Raw genomic sequence first — 20684 nt, 5'->3', positions numbered from 1 at the left:
CGGTAGTACTGCCCCAATCTCTATCCTTAACCTCATTACATCTGCCAGAGGCTCTTCCCGTTATTCATCTGTGTCCAGCTCAAAATGCCCCAGAAAAGTACTAAATAAATGTTAGTCGAGTGAAAGACATCACCCCAGGCTACTGATCAATGAAAGCAAAGAGTCATGTTGGTAAACTGACTATAAATTCCACTGGAGACAGGAGAACTCTATCATTTGTGAACAGCAAAATTTAATTATCAACAATTCTCGGTTCCCCACACATATGCCTGAGAAAGGCACAGGAGCGTTGCCCTCCAGTGTGTGGCCACACAGCACATCACAGAGTCTTCATCTTTCATCAGCTAATGCTGGACAGCCTCGCCCATTGGGTGTACTATTGTTCACTGAGTAGCAAGACTGTCCCACTCCAAACTTAGTGGCAAAGATTTATGCCAGGTAGCAATAAAGGACACAGGGGAATTTATTTTCTAATCATCTGTGGAACCTTCGCAAGGAAGATGTATTAGAAAACACTTTATGGTTCGCTAAATTTTAATATTCCTTGCCAAGCAGTATTTACAACATTACACTATGTATCAAGTAAGAGAACGTTTGGTTATTTCAAATAGAGTATTAAAAACTGCGTTTATGTATATATGCCACTTCACTGCAGGAGTGAGGAATGTACCAGCCCTTCCAAGCAGTAAGGGAAGCCCCTCGCTTTGCCTTGATTAAAATTCCACTTCAAACTCTGATAGATGATCCTGCAATGACAAAAGCACCAAAACTCAAAGGCATGGTGAATCACTGCAGTTCCAGAAGAGGCCAGAGCCGACAGACACAGGGAAAGCAGGAAATCGGAGCTAGAGGGCACCCTCAAGCCTGCCCCACCCCTGCAAGCACCCCTCCCTGGCCACTGTGGGCCCTTCCTAAAAGGCCTGGTCTCCCCATCCTTGTCTGGGACCTAGGGCAGCCAGACTCTTGTTTAATGGTATCTGCTGGGCTGATGTTAAGTTGCACTTCCCAAGTGCCAAACAATGGAGTCATCGGGAGTATCTTGTGAAGATGCAGGGCCTGACGTAGGCTGGGTATTCCATTCTATCTCTAACATGTTTTTGGTGATGCCTGCTCCATGGACTATATTTTGAACACTAGCTATGGACCACATCTGCATTAGAATCATCTAGAGGATTCCTAGAACCACACAGAGATGCCCAGGCCTCACTTCTCACTAATTAAATCAGTAGGAGGGGGCCTCCCTGGTGGCACAAAGGGTTGAGATGCAGCACTGTGAAGCTATCTGCAGCCACTGCACTATGAGTTTGATCCTAGCCAGGAGGTGACCTACATGGCACAGCAGACATCTCCTGTCTCGCCCGCTGCTCCCCTCAGCAGTGTATTTCAGTCAATCTGCCCGTTCTGCTCCCCACTCTGTCTCTGGTGAATTCTCTCAACCCCTACATCTCTGGCCTGCACCCCAGCTCTTGTATGCATAAATAAATAAATATTTTTAAAAATTAGAATAAATTAGGAGGGTGGGAGGTAAAGGACTGAGCCAGGCTCAATAATTTTCTAAAATCCCCCCAAGCAATTCCAATATGGTCACAGTTGAGAACAGCTAACCTAAACGCCCCACTCGTCATCGTTAGACAGGGGTCCACCCTCAAAAGGGTAGGTTCCTCATAGAGGTCACCTGGTTTTTGCAATTTTCTGGTCCCCTCTGCAATGTTCTTGTCACCACTTAACAGTTATATCCTATGTTGAAGGCAATTTATTGCCAGCCCTCACTTCACTATATTCAACACAGGAAATATGCCGGAAAGGCTCTTCCTTCTCTGTACTTCACCCCAGTTCCTGAAACAGGGTTGTGTACATAACAGGTTGTCCACGGGCTGGTTCGCAATGATGAATTTTACTTCCTTTCACTGTCCCTAAAGGGCCGTTAATATGGAATTGTTACACCAAAAGAAGGGGAGAAAAGGATCTGGGGCATTCAGAGCCAACAGCACCAAGCGCCCCATAAGCAGTGGCCTATTGAGGCTCAGACATCTCCAAGTGTAAGCCAACAGGAATAAAGCTGCTTTCAAATGCATAAGGGCAGTGAATTTTCTTTCAGTGTTTGATTAGATTCAATACACACAAGTTACAAAAGTTGGTGATTCTGAATTCAGACCAAAGCAACACACAACTACAGTTTGGCATTTTATCTTCATTTTAAGCCTGCACAGTGTAAAGTGTTCATAAAGTATTTTAATAAATATATTAAGGCTTAAGGTGATCACTATTTTGAGTGAAGGATGGGGGTTGCTTTTTAACACTGGTTTACATTCAGAATCTTTAAAAACAAAAACATTTGCTATCTCACAGTCAATGATACAAAACACTAGCTTGTTCCAGTTGTTTCCCTACCACTCAACACATCTTCACATTATCTTCTTTCTTCGTGTATCTGATGGACAAAGAGCATTGTAATGTTTTTTTTTTTTTGAGGGATTACTAGAATGCAGCTAATTGGCATGATGTGAAATGTTTTCTCAGTAAAAAGCTTTCACTGAGCCACCTGGACAGCTAGTAATGCAGCTGACAAATAAATAAAGCTCTACCAAGAGGTTTGAAAAGTTCAGGAAACAGCAAGAATGGCTGCGGAACAAACATACTGAGGAAGGGCAGGCAGTGAAATGTTCCCACCGCACATTCTGCAAAGAGGGCACAAATCATCTACCACTAGCTGCAAGGCTGTAACCAGCAAAAAATCTAGCATGAAATCCCAGCCAAGGTCTCTTCCAGGATCTTCTCGTTATGTTCTCATGGCAAATCCGAGGTTAAAGTGCCCCAGGATTAGAGTGTCAAGGACCTCGCTGAGCACCTCTGGATCACCCAAGCAGAAACACCAGTCATTGAGAGAGAATGCCACGAATTAAACCTGCCTATAAATTAAACCAGTGGCACTGGCGCCACGTGCCTGCGGATGGCCCACCATGGAGAGCTGAGGTGCTTTCTTACAAAAGAAGCAAATGTCCATGGGTGTGTCCGGTTCTCAGCATGTCCCCTAAAGCTGCCTCCTTCCTGAGACCCTCTAGATGGACTCCAGAATCCAATCACTGCTGGAGTTGGGGGAGATGGACAGTGACAGGTCCCTTGGGGGGTCTAGCTCCCCAACATCAGGCAGGGCATTCTGCTGCAGGAAATACTCCTCCTCATCATCAAAGAAGCCATTCTCCAGAGCAGAAGAGCAGTCAGGGCTGGATGCTGCCTGGCACGCTCCCTTGTATTCCTGAATGGACTCGTAAAGGCTGTATAGCTGGCAGAGCAAGGACATGTCCAGCTGTCGGAGACCAACCTGAAGGGGAGGGGAGAGGAGGTAAAAACAAGAAGTCAGCACTCAAGTTTAATTTTAGTTGAACACTCAGCCAGCAATCTGCTCGTGCCAGCACATTCTTTCCATACAGTGAGTGACTCAAAGCATCACTCAGATGCTTTGGGTTTCCAGTTTTGAGAAAACCTTCATTGCGTGATGCCCACACCTCAGACATTGCTCAGCACGTCAGGAAAGGAGCACACCTGCCAGGCACGGGCCCCAGCCTGCGGAATTTATTCCCCGGCACACCCTGGGAGGCAACAGCATTGCACATTCTGTCAGCCCCAGCCGGTTTCACTCGGGATGCCAAGGCAGAAGTGTGTCATTTCCTCTTGCCACGATCAGATTCAGAGAAGACCCACATGTGCCACCCCTTCTCCGACTCCCTGGGGCCACAGAGTCCCCTTGCTGTGATGGGCTCATCGATCACCTTCACATGCTGCCCCCTGGAGCACCCATCCCCTGACCAGCTCAGCTCCACGCTCTCAGAAGAAGTAGTGAGACCCTTTCCTCGGGACAGGGCAAAGTGTACCCTGAGATTGTGGTGGGGGGCTGAACCAGTCTCATAAGATGCGGAGCCTCCATAGAGCCTCTGGGGAACAATTTTCACAAGTGGTGCTAGAATAAGGCACATTTTAAAGTCATGTTATTTGTTTATCTTAAGTTCCTCCCTTCCCCCAAGCTTAATCCAAGAGAACCAGCACAGCCAGGACAGGAAATGCATCATTTCCATTAACCCCAAGAGAGAGGGGTTAATCCACTTGGAGATGCAGCCTGGAGCTGCAAGGTGATTCTTACTCAAGAATCACCCAGAGGTCTTGTTCACTGAGCAGATTCTGACTCAGCAGGTCTGGGGTCACAGGTGATGGTGCTGGGTGGCAGACGTTGCTGTGACGGGCCAGGGGAGTTGTTCTGCACAGGATGCCAGGCCTGCCTTCTGCCTCTTGACCCTCAAGGAAGTTATCTGTCATGCTAAGGCTCAGCTGATGACAAAATAGAATCATTTCTCTTACAGTGATTGGGAAGATTAAGTGAAATCTCAAGCCATTTTAATAAACAGTAATCAAATGTCTCTTGTGTACCAAGCACAGGGCTAAAAGCACTGAAGATATTTGAGAATGTGCACGAAGGAAAACACAGAGGTGTTAGCGGATTCAGTCTTTGTAATTATCCAGCAATGAGATTTTCCACATGAGACAGTCCAAATTTCACATGAGAGAGGCTGGAAACAAAAAAGCTGAAAGAAGCATTCATTTTATGACAAAACTATTAAGTTTCAGGTTAATCTTCACACTCTTCCACCACTCTAAACTGCCCAACACCACCGGCTCCCTCTGCGACAGCTGAAACCATCATAAAAATAGGGAAGAGTCACGTTTACTTAGCATATTTTGCTAAAGCAGCTCCAGATAGACAGGCAAGTTCTGTTGTTTCTGTGGCAAAACTCTTTATTCTAGAATTCCTTCTACGCCAGAACTCCTAAAAGCAGGTTTTTTTTTTTTTTTTTTTAAGTTAATTCTGACAGTAGCCAGATTTTTATTGATTTTACAGAGGGGTAATTTTTTTCATTGCGCAGAAGAACTGGGGTGTAGGCCAGAGGTGGGGGGAGGGGATGAGAGGATTCACCAGAGACAGAGTGGGGAGCAGAACAGGTGGACTGACTGAAATACACTGCAGAGGGGACAGCGAGCAACACAGGAGACGTCTGCCGCACCATGCATGGGTTGGCTCCCTTGCTGGGGATCGAACTCAAGCTATAGAGGTGATAGTGTTGAGACTTAACCCCTAGGCCACCAGGAAGGCCCTAAGAGCAGCTTTTCTTAGGAAAAGAACTCACACCTCAACAAGTCAGGGGACAGGGTCCCTAAGCCCAGCTCTGCCATTTTCGGTGGTCATGTTGAAGCCAGGGCCCTCAAATGGCCTATGAAACAAGGCATTTACTGAATAAACCGATGCTAGCTCAAATACTTTGTGACTCAGTAAGAAAGCAGTAAATCTTGGAAGCAACACCCTCAGACTTCCTGGTGGGTTGCTGGGCCTGAGGGACAGAGCAGGGCTGGCTGGTGGACTTTAAAAGACAGAACAGGCAGGCTGAGCTTGGGGCTTTCCTGCTGGCTCCCTGCCTGTGGCTGCGGGTTCTCCTGGCTGGCTTCCCACCTGCCACTCAGGGTTCCTGCTTGGACCCTGGGCTCAGGAGAGTGGATACTACCTGGCCTAGGATAATCAGCAGCTGGGGCATGTGTCAAACAATAAATTTTCTTTTCCAATGCCCTCTCCCTGTCCCTTTGCGTTATACCCTGAGTAAATAAAACCTTTTAGTTTCTCTTGTGTGTCTGCCTTTGTTGTTGGTTTTCTTTTTTTAAGATTGATTGATTGATTGATTGATTGATTGATTGATTTATACAAGCACTGGGTACAGTCAGAAGTGCAGGAGGGTGAGAGAATTCACCAGAGCCAGAGCAGGGAGCAGAGCAGGCAGAAGGACCGAAGTACATTGCTGAGGGGAGCAGCGGGCGGCAGGAGAGGTCACCGGGGAGGCCCTGTGTCTGCCTTTGGATGGTGTCTTGAATTCTGAAACTTGCAGATGAGAGCCCACCAGCCACCAACCAGGTCATTCCTTTTCCCCCAGGTCAACGCTGGGTCATCACGGAGCGATGGCTTTTGTCCTTAGTGAATGGCAAGCACTTAGGAGAGTTTCCTGAGCTGATCTGGCCTGACAGAGCCCAACTATTCATGATAATAATTTGGTCCAATAACCACCCAGCACTTTCTTCTAGACTTGCTTCTATTTTCCAAAACTCCTATAGAATTTGAAAACAATAACCACTCCACAATATTTTGACTCAGCAAACTCAGGGTTTAATGCAAGGAATATAAACTTCACTAAACAAAGCCACACCTTCCCAGAGTCACACCAATATTTGCTCAAAGTCATAAAAAAGATTTCATCTAGAATCCTGTAGAAACTTTTACTGAGTCACTCTGATACCAGTAGGGTTGGGTGATTCCAAAACACTATTTCCCACCTCAAGAACAAATAATGGAAAAAGACAAAGCCAGGAAGAAGTCTGACTTGTATGCTCCTGGGTTGGAGATGGGAGCTGGGGAAAGCAAAGCCTGGGTTCCTTGACTGTACAACCCCTGCCAGGTTTCAGAGGTTCTGACTTTCCATGACCCCTAGCTACCCAAAGACCTATGACCCCATGCTAGTCAAAGACCTATGACCCCATGCTACAATTCCAGGCTCTTCTCCCAATGTGCCCTTCCAAGGTATCCCAGGCCTGCCTAGGATCCACACCAGGTTGGGAATCAGATGGCGTTCTGGACCTTTCTGCATTGCAGCAGCCAGATGACTCACAAAGCTGCCTTGTCATCAGGTGGAATGAATGCTGGCCTAGAAACGAAGGTCCGACCCGCCTAGAACACTGTGCAGACCAGCACACTCCGATTACACAAACGAACAGATGCCAAGGATTTAGACTAATTTAACAGGGATTCAGACACATGCACACACCTACACATATCCCAGCTTCTCAACGCCTCCTTCTTCTGGCACTAGACTAAACTTCCTCTAGCTTATTAAAAACCCTCCAAATTCACTAGGAGGACATGAGGTAAGTAGTGACGTGACGCAAACAAACGTGGCTTCTCAGCTAAGACACCTCTCCTCCAGCTGTGGTTGCTTAAACTCATTCACCAACCCACATCCCACAGTCTGGTCTGAATCTATTGTCCTCAACTATAGCTCATGGATTGAGGTGGCTTCACCCACACTGTCCCCTGCTTGTCCCCAATACATCTACCAAAGCCTCCTGCTCACCTGGCCCAACGCCAGCTTCTCCACTCTTTAATAGACTTCCATTGGCTGAGCCACGCCGTGTTCCTTAATTTTCCCTAACTTCTCAGCCCCTCCTAACACTATTTTTTATTCTCTACCTTATACTATACTATGCATAGGGGGCTTTTTTTCTCCTAATGTAGGACTAGCCGGTATTGCAGAGACACATTTCCCTTTAGTTCCTCATGGGCCAGCAAAGAGACTCACTGTAGAAAGCAAGGCACCCTCCCAGAAATATCTGCTGCAGAGGCAGCCTGGCAGTGGGGTCATTCTGGGGTCACAGAGCCCCTACTATACCCCACAGGCAGACGCAGAAGCACCAAGACTAAACAGGCAGGCTTTGTGCCCAGCGAAGCCCAGGGGGCTCCTGAGGAAAGCCTCACACCACATGGTCCTCTCGTGGCTTCAGACACACACTCACCTCTTGCCTGGCAGGAACGGAAGACAAAAAACCAAGCATTCTCTCTGAGTGCAAGTTACAGAATCAAGCCTTCAGCAGCTGGGAGAGATTCACAGCAGTCAAACCCAGAGATTAGTCTCTCCACACTGAAGAGAGGAGGGTCTGGGAAGAGGGAAGTGAGGAGCACCATCCAAGAAAACTGAAGTGCAGTTATGTTTCAGGATGTGATTAAATCACCCACAAATAAGAACTTTCAGAAAAGGAGAGGGCACCCTCAGCAAGCCTGCGACCCCAGCACTGTCCCCCTTGTACAAGCAGGGGATCCTGTTGTCTTTGTGATGTGTTCCCACATGTCCCTGAAGTACTGCTGATGTCCAAATTCACAGCTAATTTGGGATTCACATCCTAATCTTGGATTCATAAAATACAACTCTTTCATGAAAGCATACTTTTAAAAATTCAGATAGGCTCGTTAAAGCAAAAAACAATTCTAAGATCCAGCCCCTTATTCTAGCTCAGCAAGGCAATTAAGAATAATCAACTAGTCTCCCTGGCTTTCAACTGCTTCCCCTCTCTGTTCAGGCTTCCTGCTTCCTTCTGGATCCTTCTCTTTTTCCCCCGGACCCTGAGCAACCCTGCACCCCTCTGCACACACAGGTGGCTCAGCAATTCACAGCATCTCCAACAAGGGGGCCAAACAACCACATCCCCCTTGAGATGGTTTTAAGACTTCACAATAGTCTGGTTACAGGAATATACATCAGACAGGGTGGTGCTCCCCAGCTGGGTTTCAGTTCCTAAGTTCTGAATGTCTCCAGAGGGTGCAGTAGGGGAGGGAGTGCCTCCCAGCTCTTGAAAAATTATAATAGGAACATCACCATTAGGACACAAGCTCAGAAGATGAAAGGAACCTTCGAAAGGAAATATTTGTTGATTCAAAACACAGCATCATGAAAAACTTTCAGACATTCTGAGGGAATAAAAATTTAAGAAAAATGGTCTGTTTTAAGAAGCTGAAAGTTGGGGTATCTCACCAGCACGTTTAAGAAACATAAACAAAAGCAACTTCTTCCCAGATAAGGCAATGAGTACAAAACAAAACAAACAGGAAAGGAAATGGTCTTATTTGTGCCTGGCTCCCCACTGCAGTCTATCTTTGGGTGGAGCAGATCAGGATGCCAGAATGGGTTTGTCTCAGTAAGTCATTCTGAAAAGACAAACTCCCTCCACACCCTGCCCCGCCACCCAAGCCACTGTCTCCTGTCACTACAATTCCTCAACCTCAGACCAAAAATACCCTCCCTTCCCTAGGTTGAGAGGGATGCACAGATCCAAAGTTAAGCTACAGATTTAGGACCATAAGGGATGGAGGCCCCCAAATCTGGGGACAGACGAAGAAAAAGTGTGTTAACAATGAAAGCTGAGATGGAGACAATGGATGACAAAAACTTGGTTTAGAAAATTATAGTGTAGCAAGTCGACAAAAACTAGGCAGTCTTTTAAAAGAAAGAGCATTTCTGTATGTACTGGAGTGGAACAGCAACCAAGCTTTACAAGCAAACCTTGCTTATCACGCTTTGCTTTATTGTGTTTTACAAATAAAACATTTTTTACAGTTTGAAGGTCTGTGGGAGCCCTGCATCCAGCAAATCTGGCATTGGTGTTCCTGTAACGAGTGCTCACTCTGTGTCTCAGTGTCAGATTTTCACATTCTCACAATATTTCAAATGTGTTCATCATTATTGTATCTGTAGTGATAATCTGTGGTCAGTGATCTTTGATGTTACTTTGTCATTGTTTTGCTCTATAAACTACACCCAAATAAGATGGTGAATGTAATCAGTGACTGTGTCTAGACTGCTCCACCAACTAGCCACTTTCCCCATCTCTCTCTCTCTCCTCGACCTCCCTATTCCCGAGACACAACAATACTGCAATCAGACCAATGAAGAACCCTTCTGAGGCCTCCAAGCATTCAAGTGAATGGAAGAAGCAGCTGCATGCCTCTCACTTTCATCAGAAAGCAAGAAATGATTAGGCTTGGTGAGGAGGCATGTTGAAAGCCAAGATAGGATGAAAATGAGGCCTTTTGCATCAGGTTTGCCAAGTTGTAAATGCAAAAGAAAAGTTCTTAAAGGAAATTAAAAGTCTTGCTGCGGTGAACACATGAATGATAAGAAAGCAGAACAGCCTATTGCTGATAATGGAGAAAGTTTCAGTGGTCTGGACTGAAGGTCATACAGGACACAGCATTAAATGAAAGCCTAATCCAGGGCAAGATTCTAACTTCCTTCAAATTCTAGGCAGGTCAAGAGAGATGAGGAACCTGCAGAGGTTGGTTCATGAAGTTTAAGAATAGATGCCTTCTCCCTAACACAAAAAATGCAAGGTGAAGCAACAAATGCCAATGTCACACCAAGATCTCCAAGATCACTGATGCAGGTGGCTGCACTCAACAACAGATTTCCAATGTAGATGAAACAGTCTAATATTGGAAGAAGAGCTATCAAGGACTTCCATAGCTGGAGAAGGTCAATGCCTGGTTTCAAAGGACAAGATGGCTCGCTTGTTAGGGGCTAATGCAGTTGATGATGTTAACCTAATGCCAATGCGCATTCTGAAAGTCCTAGGGCCCTGAAGAATTATGCCAAATCTACTCTGCTTGTGTTCTATAAATGGAACAACAAAGCGTGGATGACTGCACATCTGTGTGCAACATGGTTTATGGAAGAGTTTAAGCCCACTGTTGAGACCTACTGCTCAGAAAAAAAGATTCCTTTCAAAAGATTACTGCTTATTGACAATACACCTTAAAACCAAAGAGCTCTGACGGAGATGTAGGAGATTACAGTTGTTTTCACATTTGCTAACACAACATCCTTTCTGCAGCTCATAGATCAAGGAGTAATTTCGACTAACAAGTATTATTTAAGAAATACATTTGTAAGGCTACAGCTGCCATATATAGTGATTCTTCTGATGGATCAGGGCAGACAATAGAAAACCTGGAAAGGAATCACCATTCCAGATGTCATTAACATGTGTGACTCACAAAAGGAGGTCAAAATATCAACATTAACAGGAGTTTGGAAGAAGCTGATTTTGACTCTTATGGATGACTTTGAGGGGAGTGGTTCAAGACTCCAGTGAGGAAGTAACAGCAGATGTGGAAAAAGCAGGAAAACTAGAATCAGAAGTAGAACCTGAATATATGGTTGACTTGCTCCAACATCATGTTAAAACATGAATGCATAAGGAGTTACTCCTGAATGAGCAAAGAAAGTTATTTCCTGAGATGGAATCTACTCCTGGTGAAAATGCAGTGAACATCACTAAAATGAAAACAGAAAGTTTAGAATATTACATATATTGTTGATATGGCAGAGTTGTTGATATGGCAGAGTTTAAGAGGACTGACTCCAATTCTGAAAGAAGTTCTACTGTGAATAAAATGCTGTCAAACACCATCTTATGCTACAAAGAATCAACAGAGTGAATCATCTGCAAACTTCATTGTTGCCTTATTTTAATCATTGCCACCCCTTCAGCAACCTCCACCCCAATCACCCAGCAGCCAGCAACACAAGACCCTCCACCAGTCAAAGACTACACCTAAGGGAAGACTCAGATAAAGGCTGGTAACTTTTAGCAAGAGTTTTTAAACTAAGGTATGTACATTTTTAAAGGCATAATGCTATTGCACGCGTAACAGACAACAGTATACTACAAACATAATTTTTATGTGCATTGGAAAACCAAGAATTGGCATGACTGACTTTACAGCAATATTCACTTTAATGTGGTCTGAAACCAAGCCTGCAATATCTCTATGGTGTCCCTGTACTGTCGTAAGCACAAAAGTTGATGTTACAGAATAGTACGTGTCGTAGGATTTTACTTTATACACACATGCACACACATGTGCAAGCTTATGACTGGAAGAAAAAATATTTGTCAGCAGAACTCTTGGAAACCCTTGGAAAGTGAGATTGGGTATTTACAAGCTTAATTTTCTCCCCTTAACAATCATGTTATTCTTAATTTGAAAAACTGGTAATAATAAAGTATAAAACAGATGCATGCTGCATGCGAGTAAGACCTCTGGAAGACAAAATGGCAATGTATCAAAAATCTTACTATAGAGTATAACTTTCCTAGCTGACTAGTTCATTTTTAGGAACTGTAGGAAAAAATCTCAGCTGTATACAACTGAGTAATCCTCATTGTTGTTCTGTGAGGTAGGCAATGATTCTATGCTGTAGGGAAACTACAGCACTAAACACAGTCCGTGGTTAAGCCAGGGGCTGCAGCCAAGTTCATAACACACCAGCTCAGAGGTTGGGGGCTCTGACCATTAATCTGCACTGCCTACACAGACAACAAGGCGGGAAGGTGGCACAGTGTCCACTGTGCTATCGCAGACTACTGCTAAAATCATGGGTGATTTTTATTTTTGCTTTTCTGAATTTTCTAGCATTAATATTACTCATTTACCATGAAAGAACCTTTAAAGGCTTGCAAAGTCTTCCTTTTAAAACAGAATGAATAAGCATATACAGGTTTTATTTTAGACACGATTTCGTAAATGCCTCAAATCTAATCAAGGTGTCTACTATGTATCCGCAGGACTGGAATGTAATAAAGGAAGCAATGACTTAATGGATCGTAACCTGATTTCTGAATAAAGGATGTATTGACAGAAGGAGGCCCAAAGACAAGACTTCACCAGTGTTGATCTACAGGGAAGGGTATTAACTCAGCTGCCCAAGCTTGACAGAAATGCTCCTCAAGGACCTCTGAGCAACCCTGTTGGGGGTAATTCTGTGTTCACTGAGCAAGCTTCTGCTCCATGGTATCATCTTTTACGCAACATTCTCTCCTGGGTGGAAATGCATTTATGCTACTTGGTCAGTTTCATCTCAGGTGAACACTAGAAACCCCCTCACACAGCTGAGGACTGAACTCTTCTGGGTCATGGTGATTCAGACTCAGAAAATAGATGAGGCTTCATAACTGCACCCCCAGATTAACCTAGTGCCAAAGCTCACCCTATCTCTATACTATCCCATAAATTCTTCTGTACTGGTAAAGCAGTTAGATTTGGATTTTCTGCTTAAAATGAAGGCATCCATGCTGATAAAAATCCATTCTGAAAGTCCACAATTTTCATAAAGAATTCTTGTTTATCTCTAACCTATTGATGTTAGTACAGCTAAGTGCATTTTCTCTTCTGTACTAGGCATAGAAGAAAAGCAATTGACCACTATCTTTAAGAAATGGCTTTTTGCATTCTCTTACTTTTTTCTTAATTATGAAAAGAAAACATCCTAAGCGTATTAAAAAGCCAGTGGTTCCTAATCAGATGAACGGGTCAGCCCAAATTCATGTTGGTTTTTTTTTTAAAGATTTATTTAGTTATACAAGAACTGGGGTACAGGCCAGAGGCACAGGAGGGCAAAAGAATTTACCAGAGACAGTGCGGGGAACAGCTCAGGCAGACTACTGAAAACACTGCTGAGGGGAGGAGCGGGTGAGACAGGAGAGGTCTGCCGCACCATGTGGGTATCTCCCTGGCCGGCTGGGCAGTCAACTCATGCTGCAGAGGCTGTGGACAGCCTCACAGCATTGCACTCAACCTGCTGCACCAACGGGGAGGTCCCAAATTCCATGTTCTAAAGCAGTAATCTTCAAACAGTCTTGGGACTCCTTCATACTCTTTAATATCATTGAGACTCTGAGTACTTGCTTATGTGGGTTATACTTATCAATATTTACCTTATTAGCAATTAAAATTGGTAAAATTTTAATATTGATGTATTTTACAACAAAATTTTTATGAATAATAATATTTTGTAAATCTTTTTAATGGTCAACGAATTCCTATAAGGGAGTTTCAGGGTTTTCCTGTCTCCAAAATTCCTGGAGGAGAATGAACATCGTTAGTGGGATAATGAGTTACAGGAAAGAAACAATCTTTCTGAGTCCCACATATTTATCACCTGGAAACATCTGGAGCATGTGGGCAAAGAATGAGGTGAACAGGAGGTCAGACTGTGGGGAATGATGTTGGGCAAGAGGGGGTAAATATCTGGCCTAGCCAGTCTCAGGGAGGGTTTCCTGTTCCTGGAGTCTGTGGTCTCTCTGTGGGGTTTTGTGAAATTTCTGTGAATTTTTTCAGACACAAAAAAATTCACACAAGATTGTAGAAAACTTAGCTCTTCAAACTGGGGTCTCAAGTCTCTGTGGAGTTTAGACTGGCATTCCAGGAAAAAACCCACCAACCTTTCTAAGTGCTGCTTGGTGGAAATGAAAGGTTTTGGGTCCTAGCCCTCCCTGAACATTCTTGCCCACCTCACCTCTAAGATCTATAGTAACACCTGCTCCAGGGTTCCGGAAGGGGCAGGAGGTAGAGGGTGGAGGGAATAGTACCAATGTCACTTTCTTATCTGAGGTCCTCTGTAAATGAAGAGTTGACCTAAGTGCCACCAACTGGGGCACTTTTGACATTTAACAGATGAAGGTCTTTAGCCAAAAAGCTGGTGTGGGGGGTGGGGGGAGTGAGTAGAAGGCTTGGGTTATTTGTAAGAAATGCATGGGTTAGGGAAAATATCTACGGAGGTCCACAGGTCAGTAGAGAAACAGACAAAAGTTCAAACTGACATGAACAAATATCTTCAGTTCTTTACAGCTTCAAATCTTGGGAACCTAAATATAACTCTCTTAGACATAAGCTCAAAAGTGAGCAAAAGGAGGCCAGTGACCCAGTCTGCCCCTACTGCCCCACATCCCAGCCCAGAGACACACATGTGCTTTCACATGTACAAATTCAAACTTTTAGTTTTGGCTTTCACTGGGTGGAAACTTGTGGGGACAGGGGGCAGGGCAAAGACAATTACCACACAGGACAACTATGGCCTAAAGACTTTAAGAACCATTGTATACAGGGCCTCCCCGGCCACGGTCGAGGGTCCCACCAAAAAAAAAAAAAAAAAAAAGAACCATTGTATACAGCCTGATTTTTGTAGTATTAAATCTCCTTCTTCCAGTAAGGGATCTATAGCCTAAAATATCAGTGTGACTTTTCTAAATTGTATTATATAGTTTCTGATGGCTGGCTCTTAAGCTTCCCAGCTCTTAAAGAACTTGTTAGAAGTGCAGATTCTGCCATATCCCAGATTCTGATTCTATAGGTATAAGAAAGAGCTTAGAAATACTCATCTTAGCAAGTCACCTAGGGGATTCTGGGACTGGGCAGGCGTTTCGGGGTAAGAGTATGATCATCCTTTGGAGGAACACCATGATAAACCATGCTGGTGGTAAGACCACTGAAAACAAAAAAATATATAAGGCCATGGCACGTTCTCAGCCCTCTGATCAATCATGAACACCACTGCATTGGGAGCTAAAGCTCTCATTCCAGATGGCATTTCACAGGCTTGATTCCAGATTAGACCTTTATCATAAGCCTTTTTAAAAGCTCCTCTCTAAGACCCTGGTGTTACACGTAATGAGAACTCTGCTGGGATAGGGGCTCCTCAAGCTAATGGCTGTCTCCTGGAATACAGCTTCGCAGACAAGCTCATAGGCACAGCTGTCTCAACCAAGATGCAGGAAAGATAAGTGTCATTGTTCTCACAAATCAAACTTTCCCCTCAGATTACATTCTTCACTTATATCACTGCAGCTCAGGAATTCGAAAGTTCTGTATGGATGATTTCTCATGCACAAGTGAGTGACCAAAATAAGTTTGACAGCTTGAAGGAAAAAAAAAATGAGGCACAGAGGTTCCGAATCAGAGCTACCAGAAGTTGCTGCCATGGATTTTAGAAGTAGAACGTAGGACCCCCGCCCCAGGAATGCTGCCCCACAAAGATCCCCTGCCCCCACATCTAAGTCTCTCTTTCTATGTCTGCACATTGATGTGACTCGGGTACCTAAGCTCGATGCACTCATCTCACGGAGCCACTGGGAAGGGCAGGCAGTCTGTGCAAGGAAAGGAGTATGCCAGGGTCCCACTAACACTGTGGGCATCCAGGTCAAGGGCACCCTTCAAATAACATGTAGGATTTGAAAGAGCAACTGAGAGCTAGATTAGTAAAGTTAGCCTGTGAACTTAGCAGACCCTTGAGGGCAAATCATTTCTATGTATTCTTTCTAAATGAAAGAAGTCCGTGATGGGCATCTAGCATTTTAGCTGTCCGGGAGTATCCTGCTCCATTTCTGCAAACTGTTCTTTCTTTGGGCAATCTCCAGTTCTCCATCCCATCCACATGGTCACACCAACTTAGTAAAATACCACCCACCCTGGGTCACTAGTGGGTGGCCCAGGTTACCCTGGCTACCCAAGCTGGGCCCACTGGCATCCTGTCACACATTATTTACAAACTGGAGCTAAGCAGCTTGGGTGAAACTGAGTCTATACACTATTAGCAGCCAAGGTTCAAAATGCAGGGGAAAAAAATAAAATAATTGCCTAAACTACAGCAATCATGGAATAATCTCCTTAATATCTAGGTAGTTTAGTTCTAATTCACCCTGTATCTTCCACAGCACTTTATATAGCTAACACTGATCTCCCCATGAATGTGCTCCAAAAATAGTGTCTAATATTTAATTAAACACACACAACAAATGCAACTCCTTGTTCTAAAGGGCTTTTTCTGGTCTATACCTAATCTGCATGAGCAATCACCATCTGCATGGCCCCTACAGCTTGCCAAATGGGCCTGTTGGGGAGAAGATAGAGAAGTGGAACAGGACAGAATTTCACGAGCAGTTACTAGAACAGGAAGAGTTGAAACTTGGAGTGAAAATCATGTCTCGCAAAGCAGATTGTCACCCTGGGGAACTCTCTACACATACAGGCTCCCCCTCAGACTTCCCCCAGGTTCCACTCACACCTTCCTTCAAGAGGTTATTTCCAGGCCAAAATCTCTCTTCCAGTTTCCAGCTCTACATTCTGAAATGTTTAATACACGCTTCCCCTGATGTAATGGCAAACCACCTTCTCCCCTAAAGTAGCCACTTCTTCTGACTCCCCTATTGCTGCAGTGGAGCCCACTTTCCAATGATGGATTGATTACCAAGGTTCAAAAATCTTATGATACTGCCATGCAATGCCATAGTGTGTAGTTATTGAAGACACTATAGTACACTATAGTACACAATTGACGCTTGAACTGTATATTGAACAATGCAGGGGTTAGAGGTGCTCACCTCCTAGACGAAAATCCACATATGACTCTGACTCCCCCCAAACTTAACTACTAATAGGCTCCTGGGTACTGGAAGCTTTACTGATAACATAAAGTCAATGAACATATATTTTGCATATTGCATACATTATATATGTGTTCTTACAAAAAAGTAAGCTAGAGAAAACAAAATGTTAAGAAATTCATAAGGAAGAGAAAATGCACTCACATTACTGCACTGTATTTATCAATACTGTAAGTTTATATTGTCTGTTTATAAGAAATTTGGCATATAAGTGAACCAAAGTTCAAACCCATGTTGTTCAAGGGTCAACTGTATACTGACCCAGAAAACGTTTGCAGTATATATGGTACCCAGAATGTATGATGTGATCCATGCACACATATGCACACCCATGCAAGCAGGAGAGTGCAATGGCTAAACAGGACTTCAGAGTGGGACACACCTGGTAGTTTGTGACCTCAGGAGAGTTACAGAAATTGTCAGTGATTTTTAAAAGATATATGAAATAGACTGAGCATCAATCTCGTAAAGATAGAAGAATTAAATTAAAATGATGTACGGAAAGCATTCAAATTGTGTCTACTGAGGAGATACATCAAAATGTTAACACTGATTACCTCTAGATGTTGGAACTGTCATTTTTTCATTGTTTCACTTTGCTGCATTTTCCATAAAAAAAAGCTTAAGTCATCTCTGACCCCTATTCCTTACCCTGATACTGATATTTAATCAGCAATTCCTGCAGGTTCTGCTTCAGCAAAGTGTCCCCCATTTGACTTTTCACATTCACTGCCCCTGGTCTGCTGGAGACTCCCCCAGTCTCACCTCTAGCATCTCCTTGCTATCCAATTAATCCCTCAAAGTCCAACTCTGTGCCACTGTCCTGCTTACATCCTTTGCAACAAAAGGCATTTGGCAACGCCCTACAGGCACCTTCCCTGCACCCTCCCTCTCAGTTTAATATGCTTTTCCCCAGCTGATCTACTTAGACCACTCAGCTCCACTCTGCAGCTACTTTCTTAGCGCCCTTGACCAACCTCATTATTTTATAATCCCTCCCTGCCATCCACACCACCACTGCTGGAAGGGGGTCCCCCCTCAGTGCTCAGATAGGACTTTTTCAGAAAGAGATTAGCCACATTCTGCCAAACATCTAGTTATGTGCCTTGACACAGATTTGACCTCAATCTTCCCAATTAAATAGATGGACACAGACTATTTTGCAGATAATTCAGGAATTCTAGTTCTTATCTCTCAAGATGGCCCCAGTGGGTGCCTCAGCTGTATGTGACCATTCAGAGCCCCATTGCCATGGTTAGTAATTCTCTTAAAAAGCTGTGAGACTACAGCACTATTTTTTAAAGGCCAAAATACTTTTAAAGACCTTGAGACATTTCTTGAAAGGGACTTGTCAAGGCCTGTAGCCACATCTTATCTTTATCTCAGTTAAATATCAGCAAGACCAAAGATGGCTGTTTATTTTCCTTGTGCTTCAAATAGTTAGGCTTAGCAACAGCTCTGGTCCAAGGCATAATTATAAGGTTGTGAATGCACTTTAGTCACACCAGGAGGGACCTGGAAAAATACTTTCGGGAATGGCATTGACTCCCAAGTCACCACAGCCTGACTCCCTCACATGTTTAGAAACCAGAACTTCACAACAGAGCAGTCTGAGGTTTTCCTGACTCCTGTTCAAGTATGGTACTTAACCAAGCACAATTTTTACTATTTCACTCCTATATTTATGCTACTGTCCAGTTCAGACTGTAAACACACTAGGTGTAGATTTATTGAATTAAAATGCAGTCACTGGCTGTGCAATGCTGGTGGCAAAGCTTATTAACAAACAAAACATCTGGCTTGGAATTTAAATCATTCTATAAGAAGGTTGGAAAATCTATTCAGAGAGAAATGGAAATCAGAATGTCTAATCCAGTAACAGAGTAAGGCACAGTATCTAATTGATTAACAAGTGTTAAGACCGTTTTTTCTGGATTTAATTCAGTCTTAGATGTCACAACAGATACACTGCTGGGGGAAAAAAATGAATGCATTAATTGGAATTTTCTAAACAATATCTTCATGCACTAGATGAATATTGAAAGGATTCCTATGGCAAAATTTTTGGAAAATTTATTCTTAGGGGAAAAATTGCTTTCGTATGTTAGATTTCCTTTATCAAGTATTCTCCTATACTACAGAAAAAACCTGCAGTGGATGAAAAAGAAAGGCCAGATTATAAAAAAGAGAGAGGGTGACCAGGGGGGAGGAGACGCGGCAAGCAAGAGGGGTTAGAAAAGAGGAAGTTTTTCTGTTCTTTTCTGGCTCCAAGTCTGGAGACGCCACCCCAGTTCCTTCCCTGACCCTGCTTCTGGGGTCACCCTAAATCTCCGTGTCCAGTCCACAAACCCCTTAATGTACATCCCGAGAACTCGGGAAAGCTAAGCCCCATTGTTTGGAGCCCAGACAAACCACATGGGCTTCACCCGAACAGGGAGGGCACCACCCACCCCCTCCTTTTCCAGCGAGTTTGGGTAATCAGCTTTACAGCTCTGGGGGGCTGAGGGGTGAGGGTTCGCGGTCGCAGCCATCCGTGGGCACGAGCCCTCCGGCTGTAATCGGATTCTGCACCCGCCGCCTGGGGCGCGGGGGAGGGGGCCGCAGACTGTTCCAATCTGCTGTCTGCACTCGCGTGGACAAAATGCTGTCCTCTTCGGGGCAGGAAAACACCATCGCACACCGCTCCCGACCCCTTGGGCTCAGAGAAAGCCTCTCCCAGACTGGGAGATCCGTTCCACTCGGCAGATAGGTGACAAAGCCGCCTCCGCCCCGGGGTCCAGCGCAAACGCCGCGCTGCACCTCCAGCCGCCAGTTGGGGCTGAACTGGGGCGCCCGGGCTCCCCAAAGCTGCCTTTTGAGAATGGGGACCTCTCCCTGGGTGAGAGTCCACGTGCAGGCACGGAGAGGACAAGTGAAATGGGGACCGTGCCCCCCTCTTTGCGCGCCGCGAAATACCCAGAAAGGGGCGGGTGGGCGCGGAGACTTCCGGAGCAAAGCGCGCGCTGCAGCGAACTTTCCCCAGAAGGCGAACCCCGCCGGAAAGAACCCCCACCCCCAGCGCGCCCCGGCCCGCAGAGTCCCCTTACCATCTCTTTGCGGAGGAGCGCCAGCGCGGCGTCCAGGTTGGGGGGCTTGGCGGGCAGCGCCGCGCCCCGGGCCCCGCCGCCGCTCGCTCCCCCGCGGCTCAACTCGTCCTGGATGCGCGACTTCTGCGCGTACAGCCGCTCCAGGTGCCGCCAGCCCCCCGACGCGCCGCCGCCCGACGCCGAGTGCAGCAGCCCGCTCAGGCTCTTGGGCAGCGGAGGCAGCCCGTCCACGCGGAGCCCCCGGACGGCGCCCGGCGCCGCCCCAGCCCCGCTCATCGCGCCCGGGTCAGCCACGCGCGCGCCCGGCCGCCGCCCCGGCCCCGGCCTCCGCGCCCCTCCCCGTTCCCGGTGGCGCCCCGCCCACGCCCCACCCCGCCGCGCCGCCCCGCCTCCCCGCCTCCCGGCGCGCGCCCCCTCGGGCCCGGCTCCCGAGCCCCCTGGCGCCCCAACCGCGCCCCCTCACCTCTGGACACGCCCACCTGCCCGCCGCCCCGCCCACCTGCGCCCACCCCTGAGCCCCGCACTCCGTTCCAACCCCGCCCCTCACTCCGGCCCTCCGCTCGGGTGCCCAACCCCGCGACTCCACCACCTCCAGACCCTCCCCGCACGTCCCTTCACCTGCCGGCGCCAGTCTGGATCTTGTGCTGCGGCCCCAGGCCCCGCGAGGGAGGTTCAGGGACCAACCCCAAAGCTGCTCGCGATGACCGAGGGGGCCCCCACTTTAAAGGCTAACCAGTAAGG

The 20684-nt window shown here is 45.9% G+C and overlaps 1 protein-coding gene across 1 annotated transcript; it reads right to left on the bottom strand.

Moving 5' to 3' along the window:
• Positions 1–893: 893 nt before the first annotated feature.
• Positions 894–20219, bottom strand: FAM89A (family with sequence similarity 89 member A). The gene is made up of 2 exons (XM_037510428.2): positions 19944–20219; positions 894–3322 (listed from the first exon to the last, which is right to left on the bottom strand). The coding sequence occupies exons 1-2, from the start codon at positions 20217–20219 to the stop codon at positions 3059–3061; spliced, it is 540 nt and encodes a 179-aa protein (XP_037366325.1). The 3' UTR covers positions 894–3058.
• Between the last annotated feature and the right edge of the window lie 465 nt (positions 20220–20684).

The sequence above is a fragment of the Talpa occidentalis genome, unplaced genomic scaffold, assembly GCF_014898055.3.
Source record: "Talpa occidentalis isolate TD23 unplaced genomic scaffold, MPIMG_talOcc4v2.1 talOcc4.14, whole genome shotgun sequence".
In the NCBI taxonomy this organism is placed as follows: domain Eukaryota; kingdom Metazoa; phylum Chordata; class Mammalia; order Eulipotyphla; family Talpidae; genus Talpa; species Talpa occidentalis.
Note: the sequence above shows the minus strand (reverse complement) of the source record. Positions and strands in the feature narration are given on the sequence as shown.